We start from the raw sequence: 23,945 nt of genomic DNA on the forward strand, positions 1-23,945 counted from the left end.
CTTTTTTTCAAAGTTATTTTTTAAGTACACGTGTATTTAATAAAATAAGGTAAATCTTTATAATTAATTTTTTTTGTGGGGGGGGATCGGCTGGCCACAAAAACTGTTGAGCTGAGCCACGGATTGAAGACTTATGTAATAAAGTATAACATTTTTATTTTTTATCATATTACATCGAATTCGTTGTAAAAAATTACACCGTGGCATGTGAAAATTGGCGAAAAATATATTCCTGTTTAATTGTCTGTAGTGAGAGCAATATAAAATTCGTTAAGTCAGTCATTCGTAAACTGATGGATTGGTATTTTATATGTTACTATTTTTTAGTGCTATGCTTAGAATTTACAGTTAAGAACGTTATGTAATGTATACAAAAACTGTTCATTCTTTATATCGGCATGTAGTATAATTCGTAATGTAACTTTCATCTGATGTTCGGTGTATTTTCTATGTGCACATGTTACAAATTGTATATTTTTTAAACAGTATTGTATGAAGAAGCGAGATTTTTTTTTGTAATGCCGTTTTGGGTCATTAATTATTATTTCGTGCTTATTGCATAGTTTTTGTTAAAGCGATAAAATTCTTAGAAATTAACTTTCTCATTATTTTAGATAAGCTGCATAGAAAGATACATTACGAAGTTGATTGTATTTATCAGTTTACTTATACGTATATTTTGTAAATTTTGTTGTGATTTTCGATTTATTTTCTATTATCTAGTTGCAGATTCTGATATTTACTATTAATTTACTTAATATCTCTTTAGGTGGCGATTAACGATAAGATTATAATCGTAATTTTTGGCTTTTCATTTTGAAATTTTTGTTTCATCTTCCTCAAATTTTCACTTTTAGGTGTAGGTGCTACTGTTGTAATTACCTTTTTATTAGGCATAAAAATCGTATTAGTATTGGACATGTGATATAGTACCGCAAAAGTATTAGTAGCATTGCTACCTCTAGGACTACCGATGGTACCTATTGTGACATTTTATAAATAGAATTATCATCGAAAAACACTATTCGTTATTCCCGATCTGCATTTAATACTGCACCAGTAAAACTTGAGATTCGGTTACAAATTGTACCGTGTGATAAATCGTATAATATACGATTACTTACTAAAACGTAACGTGCTATTGAGGAGAGAATGCAAATAGAAAGATTGCTGGTTATTGTTGTCGAATGTGTTTAGTTGTAAATGGATTATGGGATCGAAGTATGTTGCTTGTAGGAAGTCGTGTGTGCCCGGTTACGTTACATAAAATAATACTGTATACAGCTCAGCGTAATTCCTTATTATTTCTTTACATGACGTCACACTTTTGTTACATAACTGTTCCTCATCCGATGTATGCAGTGCAGTAATTATTCGATTTACGCGGGGTAACATTCGGGGTAACAACTATATACGTTAAATCACTACATGTTAATTTTAAGCTAATCTAGGGTTAGATTTGATTTAAGGATCTGACATCGCATGTATATCGCTAAATATACTCGTATTACCATAAATTTATGGTTATTTAAAGCGTCTATCTTTAAATGCAATATTAAGTAATGATGGGTCTTTGCCTTTTACTGTTTATATTCTCCATTGTACTCCCCAAAATAATATTGGGAATGTAAAGAAAGAACCGCCGTCTCAAAATTCTTGATCAGGAATATTTCAGATTTTTTCACAGTTTGAATAACATTTATTTTGTTTATTAAACTAAAAAGATGAATTATTTAATCGGTGAAAGGTAGGGTAAAGTATAAAAGTATTTAGTTACGATCTAAGTGAGTTGTGCAATAGGCTGCTGATCTTCTAAAATACTACCGATTTAAAATTTATGCGAGTTTATAAAGCAAACATCTGATTATCGGCCGGATGTATACTTACAATTTTTTTTTAATGGTGTTGATTTATATATATTGCTATCAGCTGGAATTTCCTTGTATTAATTAAACTAATTATATCTATATAAATTAAAATGTAAATGTTCGTTTGTTCAAAATCTTAAATCTCCGAAAGTCCTTCACCGATTACTTTGAAATTTTGACATAACGTTGCACTCGAATACGTGCGTTTTTATATACCTACTATTTGTATACCTAGGATGTCACACATGTGACAGGTAAAAACATGCTTTTTTTGGAAAACAGCGCTATCTGTTGGATGTAAAAGCAACATACGCTATACTATTTTACGATTCCAATATTTCAATGTTTCCGATATGTGTGTCCGCTATAGACTAAAAAACTACTGGACCGATTTACGCTCGGGGAAAAAGGGGAAAGAGAAATAGAAAAAATTGAAAAGGTAAAAGCGAAGAAGGGGAAATAGGAATAAAGGGGAAAGGAAAGGGAAGAAGGGAAAGGCTAAATTTTGTTTACGAAGACGCTGGACGGTATTCGAAAAAGCCCGTTATACAGAAGGGAAACAGTAGTTCTTGATAAAAATAAAATGATGATTGCAGAGAAACGACGAAGATGTTCCTACCGAGTGTGAGCTAAGGTTCTTTGAAATTCAGGAATATGTATTACTGTTTTCCTTAAGTTCACTAATTAATTTTCTTGAATTTTTCGAATATCAGATTGACTTCAGCCTATTATCACTATGTTATATAAATGACCCGATACTTTTCAGTGATCGACAAAAAAAAAATTGATGCGGACACCACATAACTTCCTTGTACGTCTGTAAATTGCATATACACATTTTTTGCTGCATTTCATTTAAACTTACTTCATTTGAAAGTGAGATACGATCCTCCAATTCTTTAATAAAGTGGGCAGTTAGACAGAAAAATTGCCCTAAATATTTATTTAGCATTTTATATTTTTTTACATATTAATTTTGTTTCACGTCGCTCAAGTAGACATATGATATAAGTGAGAACGTGTCGCGGATCCGTAACCATGCACACATCAGTTCGAATCGACATTATATACAAAATATATTTTTTTTCCACTTTTTTTTTTAAATATGTCGATGTATTAACAAAATGATTAACATCTGTTAAAATTTTTGAATTAAAATGATAAGTACATAAAATTTTATTTCACTAACTTCTGATTATTATTTTTTTTTTTTGGTATTATTGATTTATTGTTAAAAATTTGTTTAACAATAAAAATTTTTAAAGGTTAATAATTACTAATAAATAAATATATTTAAATTAAAAGAAAAAGTTAAAAAAAAAATGTATATGAAGTCAGATTCGAACCGATGAACCTTCCCCTTGTAAGATCCAAATATTTCATTAATTAAAATTTTATTTGTCTATAACTCTGGAACCAATGAAAATAAGTACTGCTTATGATATATCGTTAAAAAGCTGTCAGCGAGTGCCTATTACTGCAGTTGAGAAAAATTCCAAAATTCAAATGTTTCAAAACTGAAACCCCGCTTTATTTAGAGGTCTGACTGTATACGTTTTTGGCCCAGTCGATTGCAATCAAAAGGGGAGGTGCACAACTAGATGTTAACAACAGTCTTAAAACAAAATTTCAACATTCTACGACTAATCGTTTTTGAGTTATGTACGTTTTTGAACGTACTTAACATACGTCAGGCCGAAACTGATCAAACTAAATTCAGGGATGGTTAAAATGGATATTTCCGTTGAAATCTGAAAACCGAAGTTTTTCGCGATTACAATATTTCCGTTACTTCGTACAAGGAAGTAAAAATTAAGTAATCTTCAAATAGTTCGTATAAATAATATAATTTTTACAAAGTCTTCAATTAAATTTACCTGGGAAAACTTAGCAACCACAACTTTGAATTTGCTAAATAAAAATATATAATTGTTTAAATTAAATTAAAAAAAAAAACCAATTATTGAAATCCGATTGAAAGATTACATTTATGACAAAATCGTTGAAATTATTTGGTAAAGAAGTTTAAACATAATTAAAAAATGAATTAATTAATGAAAAATATATTCTGGTTGAATTGAGAACTTCTTCTTTTTATGACGTAACAATACATTTTGACCCGAAAAGACTGCTACTGTGTAAAGTCTGTATTTCTGCTGCTATAATCAAACGACATTCCATGCTAGGCTTCTTAGCGAAAGTAAGGAATGAAGTGGTTTTTTCTATCTTCTTCACCGAATCAAATCGGAAGCATGCATGCATGCTAACCCCACCGAAACGCAGATGATGTTTAGCCGTACTTGCGATATCTTCACTCTTGGCATCATGGCAACAGAAGTGCAAAGGAACAAAGAAGTTGTATGTTGAAAATCTTATTTCAAACTGATATCATTTTTTTTACTCTTCTGGCATTAAAACAAATTATCACTAAAATCGATTAGAGAAAACGTCAAGAATTGTGTATAAATTATGAAAATTTGAAATTGTTTACGAACTTCGAATGCTAAACAATCACTTTTAGGTGTGCAGGAGTCAGCCTAGTTAAAGTGGTTGTCGAAGTTATATTTTCATTTTTTTAATTAACATTTAAATGTAGGCTTTTCTGAACGGGAAGTTAAATGGGTCTAGATTATACCAACGTTTCACTTTGAACCTGGACTTTCTAAAGCTATATGTCACATATTTAGTAATTTGTATTTTTTTACCGGTAGAAAAGCCGACCATAATGGACCTATAACGAAACTTTTGTAAAGTTTTCGTTAGATTTTTTAAAAATTTCTTTATTATTAATCTAAATCATTATTTGTTAATTTTTATGTTTATATATATATATATATATATATATATATATATATATATATATATATAAATTTACAAATTTTGTAAAAATTAGTGAACGTTTAAAATAAACTTAAATACTAAAATTGACTTCAAAAAGTGGTGTAAAAAGTTAAAATAAAAAATCATGCAATTTTTTAAATTTTGACTTTTTGACCAGTCTCCATCAAATAAAATACATGCCACTGTTAACAACTTAACTCAACGCCGACTTTAATAAGGCGTAATTTAAATATAAAATTAAGTGGCATTATTTTCACCTCTTAGACCGTTTTTTAAGTAGTTGAAAAGTAATTTTATTAAAATTATTTAATTTTATTTTAAACTAAAATATGGGTCATAAGAAAATAAATGCTAAGAAAACAACGTTAATAAGCAAATATTTACGATTACGAGTATGAGTAAGGCTGCCTGGAAAGTGTTATATTTTTATTTTAAGTTTTTCAGCTAATTTTCTTGAAATTTCACGAGAAAATATTGAGAATTCATGCCGATTTAAGTATCTGTATCACATATTACATCATAGCATTCCATACTGGCAATAATCAGTCCAATAACATAATAATGTCAAAAAACAGATAAAAATGCATTTAAATTATTGAGGTGATAATTACAATTTTTTTCATTGTCACCTGGTTGAAACTTACTACGATTACCAAAGGAACTTGCTTTAAAAAAAATGGTTCACACAGAAACTAAGACAAGCTGTACTACGTTTTCCAGTTTGCTTTCACGTACATTACTAAGCACTCCAAACTCATTGCTGTTTTTGTTCTGTAGCACTGCAGTTTATTTATTTAGTTATGGTTTTTTAATGATTTTTCTAAATTGATGTGCTTTTGAATGGAACCACATTTTGAGTGTGGTGTTTGTGATCAGCTGATTTTACGTTTCGTATAGAATTTGACTTGTTCTTTTAATTTCATGTAAACGCACGTATACTGACTTTTTGAAGTCTCCATCAAGTAAAATACATGCCACTGTTAACAACTTAACTCAACGCCGACTTTAATAAGGCGTAATTTAAATATAAAATTAAGTGGCATTATTTTCACCTCTTAGACTGTTTTTCAAGTAGTTGAAAAGTAATATAATAAATAAATAAAAGTAATATACATCAAAGTGGAGTATAATAAATAAAAGTTTAGAAATAAATTATGCCAATGTTTAAGTTTAAAAAGTTTTAACTGTAAAATTCTCCTCACAGAAGTTTGTAATTCATCAAGCTCACATTCAAATCCATCAATAAAGAACTGTATAATTACTTTATTATCATTATGATTTCTTACTTTTATAATAAAAGAAAGAGTTGATCAAACGTAAAAGTAATATGAACAAAAAAAATTAATATTACGTGCTTAACTGTTACTCTTACAAAATTTATTTGTTAATTAGATAAAATAAACATTAATGGCATTTAAGTCAGGGTGATAAGGTGGCAGCCGTAGAAATGTGTGACCATAATTTTCGAAAATGTCATCTATTAGAAATTTCTCTGTGTTCTTATTTGATTCATACATAAGTAAAGCATTGTTAATGAGTCCTTATTACAGCCGGCATGAACAATTATTTTTAGTGAGCTCTTGGATACTGGTGTTTTCAGACCCTCATGTCTGTGTTGTGTCTACCCACGGTTTTGGTGTCGCATGACTACTGTGAATGTAGGTTTCATCTGTTTATACAATCGGTCTTCCTTCTTTGCGAAACAGGGAAATTTGCCTTAGAAATTTAATTCTTTGCATTTTAATGTCATGCCGTTCTATCAGTATTTTCCGGTTGTCTTCTGCTTTTTCCATCTAAACCCCATTTTACGTAATATTCCCCTTAAAGATCTTTCATTCCCTTTAAAATTAATTTCACTTTCGCGAACTTTTACATAACATAAAATTTAAACGACTCAAAGCCAAAACGTGTCAAACGAATCTAAATTGCACAAAGTACTGGGGCGATTTACACGTTTTCTCGGAAAAACGAACACGGATGGCTTCTCGGCTTCATTTCATTTCCTTTCTCCTGTAATTCTTTGGACCCTTTCGTTTTGATACTTTTGTCGCTTGAACAACCGTATTCAGCACTTCAGTTTTCCTCAATATTCCGGTTCCGGCATTATTATGTAAAAAGGAATTGTAAACATCAAATACAATTTCCCTCTCCTGAGTATGAATTATTGTACCTTTTCCTTCTAACTTGGGCATTTTAAAAGAAAATAACTATTGAAATATTAAAAATTTATATGATTGAATATATGGCAAACCCTTAAATGAAAACAACACAACAAATAGTAAAATTAAATCACTACAGCTACTCACTTCATTATGTAAAATATACACCTCAATGTTTCTATAATAACCAATTCTAGAACATAATTACAAGAGATATGTGACATATGATTCTTCTCAGCACAATGATTAAATTAGATTAAAAATAAGTAAATGAAATTCTTAGAATTGCCTGTTGTGTTTACAATTCATAAATAGCACATTAGTCATGTATGATTCATGAGTGATTCTACTATATTATTGTTATATATCATGCTATACATCAGGAAGTATGCCTAGATCACATCAATATTATAACTTGAATAAAACTCAACAATTATATACGCCAACAGCAACTTTATGAAACCTGTTTTTTATGTATTACCATACCGTTAAAGACATAGAAAACGACAATGTTTTTAGTTTGCTTGTAACAGAAGCCAATGCATGCAAAATGCTAGTACATAGGCTTTCAGTCCCTGCGCCAACATTGTACCGATACATTTACGCTAGTGCCCCTCTTTCAGAAAGGAGTTATGTGATCTCACATTATATATTGTTAGCATCTGATGATTCATCTTGGTTATGTGAGGAAAACTGGGGAGACATGACAAAAACAGAATGAGTAGGGGAATATGTACACTATTTTTTCCAACTGAAATCCAAAATTGTTTGAAAATCAAGAGGGTGTATGAAACTGAAAAAAAATTTTAGTATTACAGGGTTTCATAATGATATTATTCTTGCAACTATTATAAAAATTATAGAAACATATTTTATTTGAAATAATTGAAAAAGTAATCATTAAAAGATATAGTTTAAAGTAAATTTTATGATCTTAAGTTAATAAAGAAGTATTAAAAAATTAATCTGAAGGATTTTTTAAAATAAAATATAAGTTACTTTTGTTTATAATTAATTTTAAACTAAAATTAATTGGTACTTGTTTCATAGTTAAGTTTCATCCATATAAAGTGTAAAACCCTTCCATGTATGGTTATCATGGAAGGTATAAATTTCATAAATCAAACATCCATATAAAAGTTCATATAAAGTTGTAAAAATCTTCCATATGAAGTAATAAAAGTGTTTCAGTGAAACATTTTTCAAATTAAAATATAGATGTTTTGAAGAAGTTTTTATTTATTTTTTGTCATCACTCTTCAGTTTGATATAAGATATCAAAATTGAAGTATTTATATTCACAGAACTTTTGTATGAAACTTCAAGAAATTTAGTTGGAAAACTTGAAATTAAAAAAAAAAATGTCTGCGTTCCAAAGATCCCTAACTCATCTTAGTAATAGTTACGTCAGGATTTTGTCTCTTAGTTTTGTCAGGACTTCTTTTCTTGTTGTATCATCTTGCAAGTTTTCACCTTTTTCCCTTGCGAACAACATTTTTAAATTTCGGTAGTGATATGTTAAAAATATATATATACAAAGTAAAATTATTAGGTTAATACATACGAGTATGATGCAAAATACTTGTTTATAATATGACACATGTTAATTAAGTTGTTATCAAGTGCAGTTGACGATACTCACATCTTATTTTTTTATGAGATTACGAGCATAAACTGCTTTGTTCTTTTTGGCTGATGAAATTTTGTAGCATATTAAAAATTCCATGCCTGGCTGGGATTCCAACATGGGACCTTTGAATGAAAGACCGAGAAACCACCACTCAGCTACGGAGATTGGCAGAGTGGCCACATCATATCCTTTTCTTTGTTAAGAATGAAGCGATTCAAACTTTAGTGATTGAAGCAAACGCAAAGCCTTCGGTATTAGATAAAGGTATGGGGATCGATCGCGCTTCCACTAATATGTTAATTTGATAGTTGTAAGTTATGGTAGGTGGTCGTGGTTGGAAGACGCAATACGAAGGCGATAGCAGTATTATGTAAATACACCGATGGAAATGTCTGTCGAGGCATTTGCATCAGTTGTATCGTGACAGAGGTCAAACCGATGACTGTGTTGTGTTATCAAGTTTAGAGGGCCTAAAGACGACCTCCGGTAAAGACAAACATGGCTAGGAACGGAGGGGGTGGTGTGCGACCGTGATCGTCACAAGGCGGGTGTATCTTATCCTACGGGTGTCAGGATGCCAGCAAGGCTGCATAAACATTTATGTTTTAACTTCATTCAATTTATTGTTCATACACTTTAAGAATTATTTATAGTACATTTAGATTTTCTATTTTCATAATTTCTTTTGTAATTGTTAACATTCCCAGGTTGAAATTTGTTTAATCTTTTATCTTCCAAATAAAAATATTTGTGTGTACGTGAGCGCGCGTGCTATTCTTATGTAATGATTTCAGATGAATCATATTTGCTGATTAGATATTTTTGCTTTTCTGTTTATTTAAAAAAAAAAAAATAATAAAAAATAGTATTAAAGTAAAAAAAATACGAGAAAGGATATTAAATTAGAAAAAATTGAAGCTATACAGAATTTTGTGGGAGCCTTGCTCAAAATTGCTTGTGTCGATGAGAGGTTTTTTCTTTTTACTTTCCCGTCTAGGTAGCGCCATAGAAGAGCCTACAGTTCTAGAAAGGAAATTAATGTTATTGGTCCAATTTAGGCATATGTGGTTTTCACCGGATCTTGACGTTTTGACACCTAAGGAACCCAAAAAACTGGATGGAAATTTTCCTGATGTTAATGTTCGTATGTATGTGTTCGTTCGGTGATGGCCTCTAAATCACCTTATATCTTCAGAACTAATGGATCGATTTTTACCAAACTTGGTCAAAATTACCCCTATTACTTCGTGTTGGGACATTGATGACATTTAAATTTTAACTTAAAGGGGGTGAGGTTATAAAGCAAAGTCACCCTCTGTGTATCTCGAGATTTCGCCTAATTAAGGTCATATTTTTCGTAGGCACATTTTAATTGTTATCAATTAAAATACTACAAAAACAGTTTTTTCAAAGGCGCACACTCCCACAAAAAAATTCTGTAAACTACTGACTAAATGGGCATACAGCGTCAATAGTGTACCCCCTTTTACCATAAGAAGCGCTAGTGTCACAGTCCGCAATATTGAAATTTCCCTTTTTTCCTGTGGGGAATTCCCTTTTCCCCTCGTCCTCTTGGACGGGGAAATTTTAATTTCACAGAGTTGCTAACCAAATTATTTTTTACACTTTAGAAATTAATTATTTAATTTAATTTAGATAATATTTCAAAGGTTGGTAGGACTGACGTAAGTTGTAGTCGTCAGCTATGTTGTGACGTCACATGTAAGCGGTAGAAATAAATAAATGAATATTTAAAGTGTAAAAAAGTAACTCTGTCTGGCGGGGTCTCGAACTCGATCACCCGGTTGACTCGGCACCTAGTGCGTTAAGCCTCGCGGCTACACCAGTGGCCGAACGTACAAGCGAAATTTGTTTGATGTAAGTTATGAAATTACATTAGTTTAGGTAGTGCCAACCGTTGCGCGAATATAGCTAGTACCGTCATACCCGCGAGAATTAATTACGGTATAAGCGCGCGTTTTAGTTAGAATAATTGAATTAAATAAGCCAAAAAATATTATATTTAATTAAAATGATAAATATTGTAAATTAAGTTGTATGTGTAAGCTGTGTATGTATGCTGCATCAGAAACAACTGTGTTGCCAGCTTTTTTTAAATAACTCGCATAAAAACTTACCCTAGTTAACAGATGCAGTAAAATTGATCATTAATAATAAAGAAAGTAAACAAGAAAAAGTAAGATACTTACTTACTAGCCAATGCCCACTCTTGGCTGTTTAGCCATTTTGTGATGAACTGACCAGTATAGACGGGCTTCTGTGTAAACAGGGCCTTCATCATTCTTCTGCGAGTGATCCAGAGCTCACCAAGTTCTCAGATGGTCTGCATCCATAGTTTCTTGACCGCAGAGTTAGCATGCTGGAGAGGTCAGAACTTGTGTGCGATGTAGGTGTGAGGCCAGATAGTCATGTCTGGTTTTAATCTAAATGCAGCAGCGCTGACTGCTCGAGGGAGGCTATAGCTTATAGGGCCATGTGTGACAAGGCTCTCCCACTTCTTGCCTGCCAATGATTCTTTGCAGTTTTTGCCAATCCATTTATTGACTGCAGAGTTTATTTGCGCTTTGGCTGAGTTAAGAGAATGAGTGCTGGATGGCTGAGGCTGAGGGGCTCCCAGCTTTGCCAGTTTGTCAGTCATTTCATTACCATATATGTTAACATGGCTGGGAAGCCATTGGAATTTCAACTACCAGCCTTGACATCCCAGTTCGTTTAAGGTCTTCTTGCACTCCAAAGTTCTTGTGCAGTCAGTTATAGTGTTACATGACAAGTTCCAGATGGCTGCTTGCAAATCGACAAAGATGCCTTCTCTGTGGAAAAGATTTCAAGTTGAGTGGCAGCTGCTTGAATTGCTGCACTCTCCCAGTTATAATTGCTTTGTGGAGTGCTGACTGCAAGATGCCCCTGGAAGCAGCGACAATAGTATGTGGCTCCTGTCCCGATATTGATGATCCTTCTGTATAATGGAGTGCAGCCTGTCTTAAGTCTGCTTCATAAGAGGCATGTTTTAGCAGTTGATGATATTTTAAGTTGTATTTGTTTTACAGCAGTTGGTTGAAAGAATCTTGATAAGTTTTAAGTGGTGTTACATCTACAGGTGTCAGTCTGTACTTCTCATGTAGGTTCTTATATGCAATGAGTGGTGCAATTTGGGTTTTGAGTTTGCTTGTTGGTTGCTGGTAACTGTCTCACTGTTGCTTATACACTCTTCTTGAATGTTCCCAGAAGCACAGTGCACTTCTTTCACGGTGGACGTGAAGAAGCTCCATTTGTGTCCGAGTTTCCGTAGCTGCCACCGGGGTGGATTTAGCTGCACCAGTTATTAGTCTCAGAGCAGTGTTCAGGACAAGGTTCATCTTATACGCAGTTGTGGAGCCAGTGGTGACTGTCACTTTGCTTTCGTATTCCAGGACTGGTCTAATGTATGATTTATATGTTGTCATTAACACTTGCTGGTTAGCTCCCCATTTTGGAGCAGTGAGTCTTTTCAGTAGGCAAGTCCCCTGCATTGCTCTTTCCATGCATTGTTCTACATGTGGTTTCCAGGTGAGTCTTCAGCCCAGGGTAACTCCCAAGTATATAGAAATGTTGCTTTCTTCCAGTTTTGATCCTTGTAGGACAGACTTATTACCAGTGCTTTTCTGGAAAGCGTGAACAGTTGGAATTAGATTTTGTGGTATTAACAGTCATAGTGTTGCGTGTTGCCCAGATTTCAAGATTCAGCAATGTCTTATTGAGACATTCTTCCAATGCATTTACGTTAATACTAGTAGCCCAGATGAGAAGATCATCTTCATACAGAAAGGCTTCAACTCCTTGTAGTTCTCTGATTGTGTTTAAGATGTCATTAATCATAATGTTGAATAGTATACAACTCAGAACAGCACCCTGTGTCAGGCCTTCCTTTTGAATGTAGAATTTGGAAGTACTGTGGTTGTGGTACACTTGGAATAATCTTTGGCAAAGAAAAGACTTGAACCATTTGAATAGGCCTCCAGAGATATTGCACATGGCCAGCTTGTGAATGAGCATGGGTTGCCAGACGGTATATGATGCTTTTAGGTCGACTAAAACCACTAGTGTAGACATCTTTCTGTGGTATCCATCTGTAAAGTAAACAATATGATCCATAGTGCTTCGATGTCTGCGAAAGCCAGCTTGAGCATTGTCTACAATGTTCAAGTGTGTTTCAATAAACTGGTTTTAGATGATTGCCTCTTTGCCACTTTACAGCAAGGGCTTGTTAGGTATATAGGCCTGTAGCTTTAATATAGACTGTGTCTGTACCATTTTTTAATATGGGGATAATTTCTGCCTTTCGCTATTGCTATGGAATATGTCTCTGCCAAGTCAAGTTTATAATGCTGAGTAGGGTTTCCGTAGCTTTTCCCCCAAGGTGGTATAATAGTTCTGGGAATATTCTGTCAAGTCCCGCTGCTTTATTTGGCTTGGTTAGAGGCAAAGATCATCCAATTCGTGGATGCTAAAATCAGCTTCAAAAAGTTCCACAGTTTTCCTATCGTGACAGAAACTCTTTGGATACTTCAGAAGTGTTTTCGCTATAAATTTGTCTCCTTTTACATGGCTAATATTGGCGTAATGCTTACATAAAGCATTAGCAGCATCTCGTAGATTTCATGCCACATTGCAGTGGTTGTTGTACTTTCCAAATATTATCATCATTTAGATGTGATATGTATCGATTCGCTTTTATTCCGTCTTTTCAATAGTCTATTGTGGATAAGAAGCTCCTAAAAGCAGAACGCCTTGGCACTTATTTCTTTCTTTAGTCTTTTTTTTGTCTCTTCTAAGAGTTATAAGGTCTTCACTGGCTTTGTTTTCCGCTTTATGGTAGCTTTTGTCTTGTGTTTTCTTAAGATCAGTAAACTTTGAAGTCCAAAAAAGCTTGAATTTGTTTGTTTGACCCCAGGGGATACACTCACCAGCACACCAGAGGATGGCTGAGTTTAAAGCTGCAATGGTTATCTCAGGGGAGGCTGTGATCACAGAGTCCTGAAGCACAGAGTCAGTAAGCTTTTTATATTTATTCAAATCTTCCTTTTTAAAGTTCCAACGTGGGGATTGGTTTTCATTGTATGGAACTTTTGTCATGGCCACTGTGACTAGAAGCACTCTGTGACCACATCCACCAGCATTGTCGAGCAAGAGGGCCTTGGTTTTTTCAGATACATGTGGGTGGATAACAACCAAATCAGGTTGTGATAGTTGTCCTGAATATGAGAGGAAGGTAGGTGGTGTATCCACAACATACAGAAGACTATTATCAATCATCTCTTCAAGGCACTTTCCGAACAGCATCAGTCTTGAGTAATCCCATCTTGGAGAAGGACTGTTGAAGTTTCCAGCAAGAATGGTATTCAATTGAATGTTTCTGTCCAGGGGTTCATAGGAAAGACAATTTTCTGGAGGGTTGTACAAGCGTAAAACTGTGAAGTGTTGCTGATTTTTACATGTGTCGACCATGCCTAGCTCCAGTGTGTTGATTTCCCCCATCTTGTGCATGATACTGCATTTTGCAGTCGGGCTGCTCTGTATTTCCACGAAGATTCCTGATGCTATTTAGCAGGATCTTTTAAGTGTAGTCAAAGCATAACCGTTAGTCTGGTAATATTGCGGGGTTTCTGTAGCAACCGCTGCTTCAACAATAAAATATACATCCACGTCTGCCTGGGACACATTTTGTTTGATTTGTAAAAATTTACTGTCATTCAGGGCTCTTGCATTCCAATAAGTAATGTGTAGGCTATTGTCAGATCTCTGAGAAGAACTGATTTGATTGAGGTATGGAGCCATCCTAATTTAGTCAGTGCATTTTAAGACGGACCTCTTGTTAATTGTTTAGATTACGCATGGAGCACCATGAGCGGGCGATCAATTTCACCCCCCCCTCAGTTAAAATAAGGTTGAATTGTATCAAAATGAAAACTAATTAACATAATCACACTGTAATCTCAGAAGTTAATTTCAGACATGATTAAGAACACGGGTAACTATGTTACCGTACGTGGGTTATGTTACGTTTCAAAAATACTTTAAAACTAAAGAATTATTTAACCTAATATATATATATATTCTACTTTATTGCAGAGCAGTTATTTTTGGTGGAAGCGGTCATTATAGTAAATGGGGCTTGCTGTGTTATGGAACAAAAAAAGAGAAATGATACTTCCAAATACAGTGTCTTCTTGATACTCTATATCCTCTATATACTCTCTATCCTCTTGGAAAATTGTCTAATGCACATATTAAGTAGTGGGTGTAATAGTAGTTTTAAAAAATAACAAGAATATAAATAATTTGTTTCATTGTGTTTGTTTCTTATAGAAATGTATTCAGTTGGAAGAGTTCAAATGGAGATGTCAATGTTTCACAGCAGCAACAACATCGACTGGGTCCTGCTATTTCTGAAAATGCTGGTGGGAATGGTTGGAAGCTATTTGGCAGAAGTATCACCTCTAACAATTCTCCTACAGTGTGTCATTCTGGATACTCTGGAGTAAGTAGTCTCAACTGGACTTAGTTGAAATAATATGCCTTTATTTTAACAATAGCATAAATTTTATTTTAAAGAAAAGTGGAGTTTTATTTAAGTGCATAAAATTTATTTTAAAGAAAATTGGATTTTATTTAGTATGTGTGCAAGTATGGGTATTGAACATTTTTCAGTAAAAAAAAAATTGCTCAATTCTGAGATTGTTGTGACAGTATGCATTCAAATATTGATTGAAATAATTAATTCATTTGATATTATAAAATATTATAGGTATGATATTGAATAGCTCAGCAACAAAATGGAGGCTGAACAGAAGAGCATTGCATTATAATAATCTTCCCGGGCCATGAAATATGTACCTCTTTCATATGAAGGCAAGTGCTAACTATCTGTGCCATTTTGGGACTACTTGCAATACAATATTGTATTTTACCATAGAGCACAGGTTAACCTTAATTTCAGACAGATTTAGGAAATGAAGATATTTCTGTTATAGGAGTGTACTTGTAATCCTGCTTTTATTTGTTTTGTTGAAATAAATTATTCTACAGAGTTCAAATATTTTTGAATTGTTTCTTTATGGGCTATAAATTTGATTTTCGGCATTAATCAGTCACTTATTGAAAGAGTTATTTTTTGTGGGGAAAAAACAGAATCATCAGTTTTCAACTGATTGGCCCTCTCATAGATGGACACTCCCCATTTCCAGAGAAAAGTTTTTCATTGAAAGTCACCAGGCAAGGAAAGGTTCAGTGTATTCCTTATCAAATATTTATCTTTTTTGAAATAAATGTTAAGTCATGTATTTCCTTTTCTCAAGGTGGTACCCAGACACCTTTGACAACCCCACCCAGCTACATGCTAATGTTGCATAATTTGACCTGAAGTTTTGTTGAATTTAATGAGCAAGCCACTAAAATGGCTGATCAAATATTTTTTTTTCAGGGGAAATTAAGGTTTGTTCGGTAGCAATAATCCCTTTTTCTCTAGCATTTAGTTATGATGCAGCATTGACTTCAGAACAGTGTTCATTTATAAAATTAAAGCATTGTATAAAATGGTGATAGTATTATGGCTGCACAGCAGTTATCTCAACTCTACTTCCATATCCACCATCAAAATGGTATGGTGGCATCAACCCATGCCATTAAGTCTTGTTGCAAAATTTGAAGAAGCTTTGATCTAGGAGCCTCCTGATTAGTAAAGGAAGTTACATATGTCTAAATTGTAGATGCTGTAATAGCTTCATTGCTACAAAGCCCTAAACAGCCCCACATGATTCAGTTTCATTTGGCTTGTCAAACATCAATGTTTAATATATTCTCCATAAGTATTTACACATATCCATATAAAATTCATGTATTGCAGGAATTAAAAGACAGTGATCAACTTAATTGTGGCTGGCCTCCTTTTATTGCTCGCCCTGAGCAGGAGAGCTGAAGGGGTATAGTAAAATAGTACCTGGGGTGGCTAGGGACCGCTTGGGCAGTTGATTGGTTGGAGGTGGTAGGCGTATTGGCATTGAGCCACAGTTAGATAGAAATTGTGGTGATTATTTGAATGTTAGCAATCGGCGGAACAGCGACTGCACTGCCGAGGGCATGAGTTACCATGCAGCCATGAGGTGTAGCGCCGTTTTGACGAGGGCTGGTTGAACAAGCACACGAAACTGTTGGCAGGATGGCGACTGCACTGCCAAGGGCATGGATCCCATGCAGCCGTGGGGTGTAGCGGAGTCTTAACGGTGGTTGAAGAAAGTAAATGTCACGCGAGACTCTGTGACGGAGCTGAGTAGTAGTCGGATGTCTGTCCGCCTATCCCTTGTAGACCAGACCGGAGTTCGTAAATTAACCCAAAGTCAGGGGTATGAACTGAAGTAGAGTTCACTAAGGGAACTAGGACTAAATTTTGTTGTTGCAAACAACATTTTTGGTGGTATGTTGTTAATTTGCCTTGAATTTCGAGACATTTACTAGAAATTGGCTCTAGGCGTGGGGTTTGTGCTTCTGCTAGCTTGGTTAGCCTAGTTCAGAGGGCAACAATGTAGGACATTCAAGCTGTCTGGACGACGCCAACAGCGAAGGCAAAAGTTGAGTTTAAAAATCACTGATGTAAATATCTACTGAGGCATTTACATTGGTGGCATCCCAACAAGGCCTGGTTTATTACTATGACATGTAAAAAGTTAGAGGGCGAAAGACAACTCCTGTTAAAGCCCATCAGGGCTATGAACGGTTGGGGGGGGGGGGGGGTGACCAGAAGCGTCACAAGGCAGGTGTCTTCTCCTACAGAGTTGGGATGAGTGATCAACTTAATTGTGTGATTCTTGCTTCCACCTTTAGAATCTTATAAACATTAACGAAGACATTATTCACAATGTATTAGTGATGAATCACATTTCCATTTTTATGAATATGCAAATAAAAAAACACCATTATTGGACAAAAAATAACACTAATGAAATAAATCAAGGAACTATTGAACAGCACTAAAGTCACCAACAGTATGTGGAAGCAATCTCTGGAATAATTGGTTCTTATCTCTTATCTCTGAGGGGGAGTGATGGGAATCCTATTACTATCATGTCAGAGCGATATGGTCAAATGATTGAAAACTTATTGGCTTCTCAAACAGCAAAGAAAGTTGAAATCAGTTCACATGTATGGTTTCAACAGGGTGAGTCTTCCAGTCACACAGCTAGGCAATCAATGAATGTAGTTAAATGATTGTTTCCGTAACATGTTATCTGCAGACATGTAGATGCTCCTTGGTCAGAGAGTGCTGGATTTCATAACATGCACGTTTTTTTGGGGGGCTATTTGTAAGTAAGTATTTAGTGACCAATCCCCATGAAATGGGAAGAGCTGTAAGAAAAATATTGTCATGAAGTTACTACAGTTCCCGTGGATGTTATGATATGCAATGGAGAACATTAAAACTTGACTCGACAGGTGTGTGAATCAGTGGTTACCTTCAGGATGTAGTATTCAAAACTTTAAATGTGTAAACGTACAACTAAATTCTGTTAAAAAACTGCCAATTTGTGGAAAAGTTTTTTTAAGTTTATAAATAAAGAGTTATTATATTTTCTAAAATGTCCGGTTTTATTGGCTCATTTAGATGTACAGATTTTTCCTTTTATATATTTTTTATTATATCTTTGGTTATCAACTAATAAAATATTGTGGTAGACTTTCTTCTATTTTGCAATATAACGCATATATTGTTAAAAGAAATCTTGTAAAATTGTTACTCATTTATAAAAGTCTCAGTTCAATGAGTGCATAAGTTTAAGAATCCTTTTATTGTTGTGGAAGGGAAAAAGGTAATTGTTTTTTATTTTCAGGAAAGTAAAGTGTTTATTATGAAAATGAGTGGCTGAAATAAAATTCTTGTGTTAATTAATTATTTTTCACTACTGCATATTTGTCTATTAATTATTTTTTTTAAATTTTAATTTTATTTAATACCAAATTGATTACACAATTGTAAAATACTCAGGTTGTTTTGGTGCAAGTCAGATGTATTTTGGAATTTGATGGGGATTTAATTGTTAGCATTGTTAATTAGAAATTTAAGTATAATATTCTTAAGTCAGATAAAAATATAGGTTAGGTGATTGAAACTGATTTATTTAAAAAATATGGATTTAAAATTTTGGTAGCTCATTGCAGTTGTTTGTTGTTGAAACAAAAATGTTTAGTTACAAAATCTTGAAAATTTTCTCACTTTCTTTTTATATGCAGTTTTGCAAGTTCTATTAGCTTTATATGATCTAATAAATATTTTAGCTGTTATGTAGACTGCTATAAAAAAACAATGAGAAGCTGTTCAGGATGACAGACACATTTCTAAATCAAACACAATTGTGGTATCTAATGATGAAGATGCAATTTTTTTTATATAAACAGTCTCAATTATAATGTGCAGAGTGAAAATCAGCCATTTGCTAGAATCTGCAATAATAATTAGCAATATGATCATGTTATATTCAAAAACTAAACCTTACATGCTAATTTAATGCATAAAACATGTTCCAGTGGATGACAAACTAAGAATGATTGCAGAAAACAATAGAATGCTGGTTAAATTCAGGCCAATGAGGTTAGGGAGGCAACATTATCAGATTCATCATTCATTATTACAACTCTACTTAATTTAGAATGTGTACTACAGTAAAAATTAGGTCCCCAGAGAGTGGAAATTGTCATGAAAATAAATATTTTAGAGCATCTTTGATATCTCAAATCATTGTATGAGGGCTGTTTTTTTTTTCAACCTCCAATCTTGCATCTAAGTAAACGAGAGATAGACAGGAGCCAGGTCTGTGCATCATGTGATTGTGCCCCCACCCCCACCACAACCTCTGCCATTGCCAGCTCCATTGCATTAGTGTGAACCAAGCTATGGGCAATTGAATATGGCTGCTGCAATCGATGCTCCTGCCAATTGTTGCGAAGTGATACATTTTCTGCAAGCAAAAGGATGTAGCACTGCTGAAATTCATTGCAGAATGAACCTAGTTTACGGTGAAAATTTTATAAGTGATGTTAGTGTACAGGAATTGTGTAGGAAATTTAAAGAAGGGCGAGTGGACGTCAATGACGAAAGTGGGCAAGGATGCAATTCTGTCATTACTGTACACCTAGTTGAGTACGTTGAAGATTTTGTTCATGATAAATGGAGGTTTACGATAAGTGAACTTTCTGCAGAAATCCTAGAAATTTCAAGGTCGTCTCTGTACACAATTGTGACTAAGGACGTAGGATACTGGAAACTGTGCACATTGGGTCCCAAAAAATTTGAGTGATGATCACAAATTGCAGTGAATGGCAGCTTAAATGTTTCTCACATGTTACGATAATGAGGGGGAAGAATTTTTAAAGTCTGTAATTACTGGTGATGAGACTTGAATCCAATAACTCAATCCAGAAACCAAAGAACAGTCTAAGCAGTGGATGCACACTTCTCCAAACAAGCTGAAAAGTTTCAGACACTGAGCAACAGGAAATCAATGGCTACTGTTTTTTGGGATCATAAAGGTGTCTTGTTGATGGACTTTATGGAGCAGAGGACAATAGTAACAAAGGAAATTTGTTGTTATTTATTGTAATCTCATTGCCTCCGCAGAGTGACCCAGAACAAATGAAGAGGCATGCTCACATCCAGGTGTGGTTTTGATCCATGATAATGCATGACTGCACTGTATCAACATGGCACAAGACCTCAAATAATTCAAGTGGGAAGTTTTAGACCATCCACCATATAGTTCAGACCTGCCACCTAGCGATTTTCACCTCTTTCAAGAATTGAAGGCATGGTTGGGCAGAACACTTTGCCACCAACGAAGAACATCAGGAGGGTGTCAAGACGTACCTTACCTACCTCACTGACGGCACTCTTCTTTGAAGAGGGCATTAGAAAGGTATTGTCACAATATGACAAATGTCTCAGTCGTTTTGGCAGTTATGTAGAAAAATAAGTTAGATACTACTCAACTGTTTGTAATAAAATCATTTTGTTATGTCAGTGTGTCTTTTTTTTATAGCCCATCGGAGGTTGAAAAAAAAAACCGCCCTCATATGTTAAATGACTTGGAATTTGAAACTATGGTGTTCCAAAGAATGTTAAGTTCTATTTCTAAAACATTAGTGGCTTTGAAGAGACCAGCAATATTCCACTCACAATACCTGGTGTCCAAAAAAGAACACTGGGATTTCAAGAATGAATATAGTTTTTATTTTGTAGCACCCAATAGTGTTTAATGTGTTATCTTTTAGTTATATTTAAGTTTTAATTTACACATCTCTGTCAGATAGTGACTGTGCTAGACTATTGTATATGCCAAGAAATTATATGTGAGTCTGTAGTAGAACAAAAGCGTATGTAAGTGGTGTGAACAATTACTGTAAACTAGTGTTTTGAAAGGACATTCACCAGGTAGGCCTAAAACTCAGAAAGAGTTGGAAAGATTGACTGTCTTTCCAATGAAGTACAAAGCATTCAGTTTGTAGTATTAGTCGTCAACTAAACATTCCTAAAAGCACTATTCGAGGTGTTTGCAATTAATTTAAACTTCTTTCCTGTCAACTTCAGCTATTTTATTCCATGAAATGAATTTGTGGCTTTAGATAAGCCACAAAGTGTTCAATTTGTAACAACCACTTTAGACTTGATTTCTGCTGATGAGAACTGCCTGCAGTACATTTTATTTTCTGATGAAGCAATATTTCATGTTCAGGAATTGTCCCACAAATGTTGAGTATGGGGCTCAGAAAATCCACGTATATCAGTGGAATTTATTTGCAACTTTCTGAAAGTGAATGTCTGGTGTGGTATCATGCATAATCAAATTTTGGGCCATTTTTCTTCCATGGGTGGACTATTACAGGCATAGTGTGCTTGGATATGTTAAAAAAAAGTTGGTTTTCCGCCAATTGAAATTATAGAGGGTCTAATTTTCCAACAGGATGAAGCCCCTCACATCATGCAGAGGTTGGGTGGACTGTACTCAACAACAGGTTCTTAGCAGATCAGATAGGCAAAGAAGCTCTCATCATTTGGGGCTATGTAAAAGACATTGTATACCAATTAAAAAATTCAGTCACTTGACCACCTGCATCAAAAAATAATAGTGGCTGCAGAAATGATTGTTGCAGACATGTTTGTCAGAGTGTGAAATGAAATGAGGTGAATTATTGGTTTGATGTCTGTATGGCTGTAAACAGTCCTCATATTGAGTATAGAATATTAAAGAGGTAAAAAAAAACTGTAGACCTTTTAGTTTCATATACATTTACATTTAGTTTCATACACATATACATTTGTAATTCTAAATGTAAATTAAATTTAATTTAAAATCCCATGGCTCTCTTTTGGACACTGTATTGTTTTAGATACTAAATTACACTATTGTTTGTAATTGTCAACAAGCTTAAAAATATAACATTTATTAAAAAAAGATTTTAATAAAAATTTATAATCAGATATGAGGAATTTAATTTAAATAATGTGTTCTTTATTAAAATACTCTCAGAATATCCAAAATAAATGTATAAAAAATAAAACACAATCTATTTAATAAACCCGCTAAACCTAATATTTAAAATTGAATGAAAACTAAACTATTGAAGTAAGTTTTATTTAATGGCACTATTATCATTGATTATTGAATTATTCATTATATTTTCATTGTTGAAGTTTTCAAAATCAGAAAATATTGGATAAAAAACGGAATAAATAAAGAAAACCAAAAGAAGTAAAAGTAAATAAAAGTAGAAGTCCACAAAACAAAATTTTCCATATAAAGCGACACTCCAAACATACACTTTCAAAAATCTTTTCCTGACATTTAAATTAATTTTTGATGTAAACAAATTATATTTCTTACTGAAGGCTCGTTTCGCTTGTGCTATTCGCCATTTTATATTGCTCCTGCTTCGTCCATCTTTAGTAATTCTACTTCCCAAATAACAAAATTCTTCTACCTCCATAACCTTTTCTCCTCCTATTTTCACATTCAGTGGTCCGTCTTTGTTATTTCTACTACATTTCATTAGTTTTGTTTTGTTCTTGTTTATTTTCATGCAATAGTTCTTGTGTAGGACTTCATCTATGCCGTTCATTGTTTCTTCTAAATCCTTTTTACTCTCGGCTAGAATTACTGTATCATCAGCAAATCGTAGCATCGTTATCTTTTCACCTTGTACTGTTACTCCGAATCTAAATTGTTCTTTAACATCATTAACTGCTAGTTCCATGTAAAGATTAAAAAGTAACGGAGATAGGGAACATCCTTGTCGGACTCCCTTTCTTATTATGGCTTCTTTCTTATGTTCTTCAATTGCTACTGTTGCTGTTTGGTTCCTGTACATGTTAGCAATTGTTCTTCTATCTCTGTATTTGAACCCTAATTTTTTTAAAATGCTGAACATTTTATTCCAGTCTACGTTATCGAATGCCTTTTCTAGGTCTATAAACGCAAAGTATGTTGGTTTGTTTTTCTTTAATCTTCCTTCTACTATTAATCTGAGGCCTCAAATTGCTTCCCTTGTTCCTATACTTTTCCTGAAACCAAATTGGTCTTCTCCTAACACTTCCTCCACTCTCCTCTCAATTCTTCTGTATAGAATTCTAGTTAAGATTTTTGATGCATGACTAGTTAAACTAATTGTTCTGTATTCTTTACATTTATCTGCCCCTCCTTTCTTTGGTATCATTACTATAACACTTTTTTTGAAGTCTGATGGAAATTCCCCTTTTTCATAAGTATTACACACAAGTTTGTATAATCTATCAATCGCTTCCTCACCTGCACTGCGCAGTAATTCTACAGGTATTCCGTCTATTCCAGGAGCCTTTCTGCCGTTTAAATCTTTTAATGCTCTCTTAAATTCAGATCTCAGTATTGTTTCTCCCATTTCATCCTCCTCAACTTCCTCTTCTTCCTCTATAACACCATTTTCTAATTCATTTCCTCCGTATAACTCTTCAATATATTCCACCCATCTATCGACTTTACCTTTCGTATTATATATTGGTGTACCATCTTTGTTTAACACATTATTAGATTTTAATTTATGTACCCCAAAATTTTCCTTAACTTTCCTGTATGCTCCGTCTATTTTACCAATGTTCATTTCTCTTTCCACTTCTGAACACTTTTCTTTAATCCACTCTTCTTTCGCTAGTTTGCACTTCCTGTTTATAGCATTTCTTAATTGCCGATAGTTCCTTTTACTTTCTTCACACTAGCATTCTTATATTTTCTAAGTTCATCCATCAGCTGCAATATATCGTCTGAAACCCAAGGGTTTCTGCCAGTTCTCTTTATTCCGCCTAAGTTTGCTTCTGCTGATTTAAGAATTTCCTTTTTAACATTCTCCCATTCTTCTTCTACATTTTCTACCTTA

The 23,945-nt window shown here is 33.8% G+C and overlaps 1 protein-coding gene across 1 annotated transcript in view; it reads left to right on the forward strand.

Moving 5' to 3' along the window:
• The window catches only part of LOC142325652 (TBC1 domain family member 14-like), a 97,655-nt gene that overhangs the window by 13,185 nt on the left and 60,525 nt on the right, over positions 1-23,945 (forward strand). Inside the window, exon 2 of the mRNA XM_075367682.1 lies at positions 14,865-15,036. Coding sequence (XP_075223797.1) covers positions 14,865-15,036 — 172 coding nt within the window. The remainder of the gene's footprint in view (positions 1-14,864; positions 15,037-23,945) is intronic.

This window comes from Lycorma delicatula, chromosome 1 (genome assembly GCF_047948215.1).
Source record: "Lycorma delicatula isolate Av1 chromosome 1, ASM4794821v1, whole genome shotgun sequence".
In the NCBI taxonomy this organism is placed as follows: Eukaryota; Metazoa; Arthropoda; class Insecta; order Hemiptera; family Fulgoridae; genus Lycorma; species Lycorma delicatula.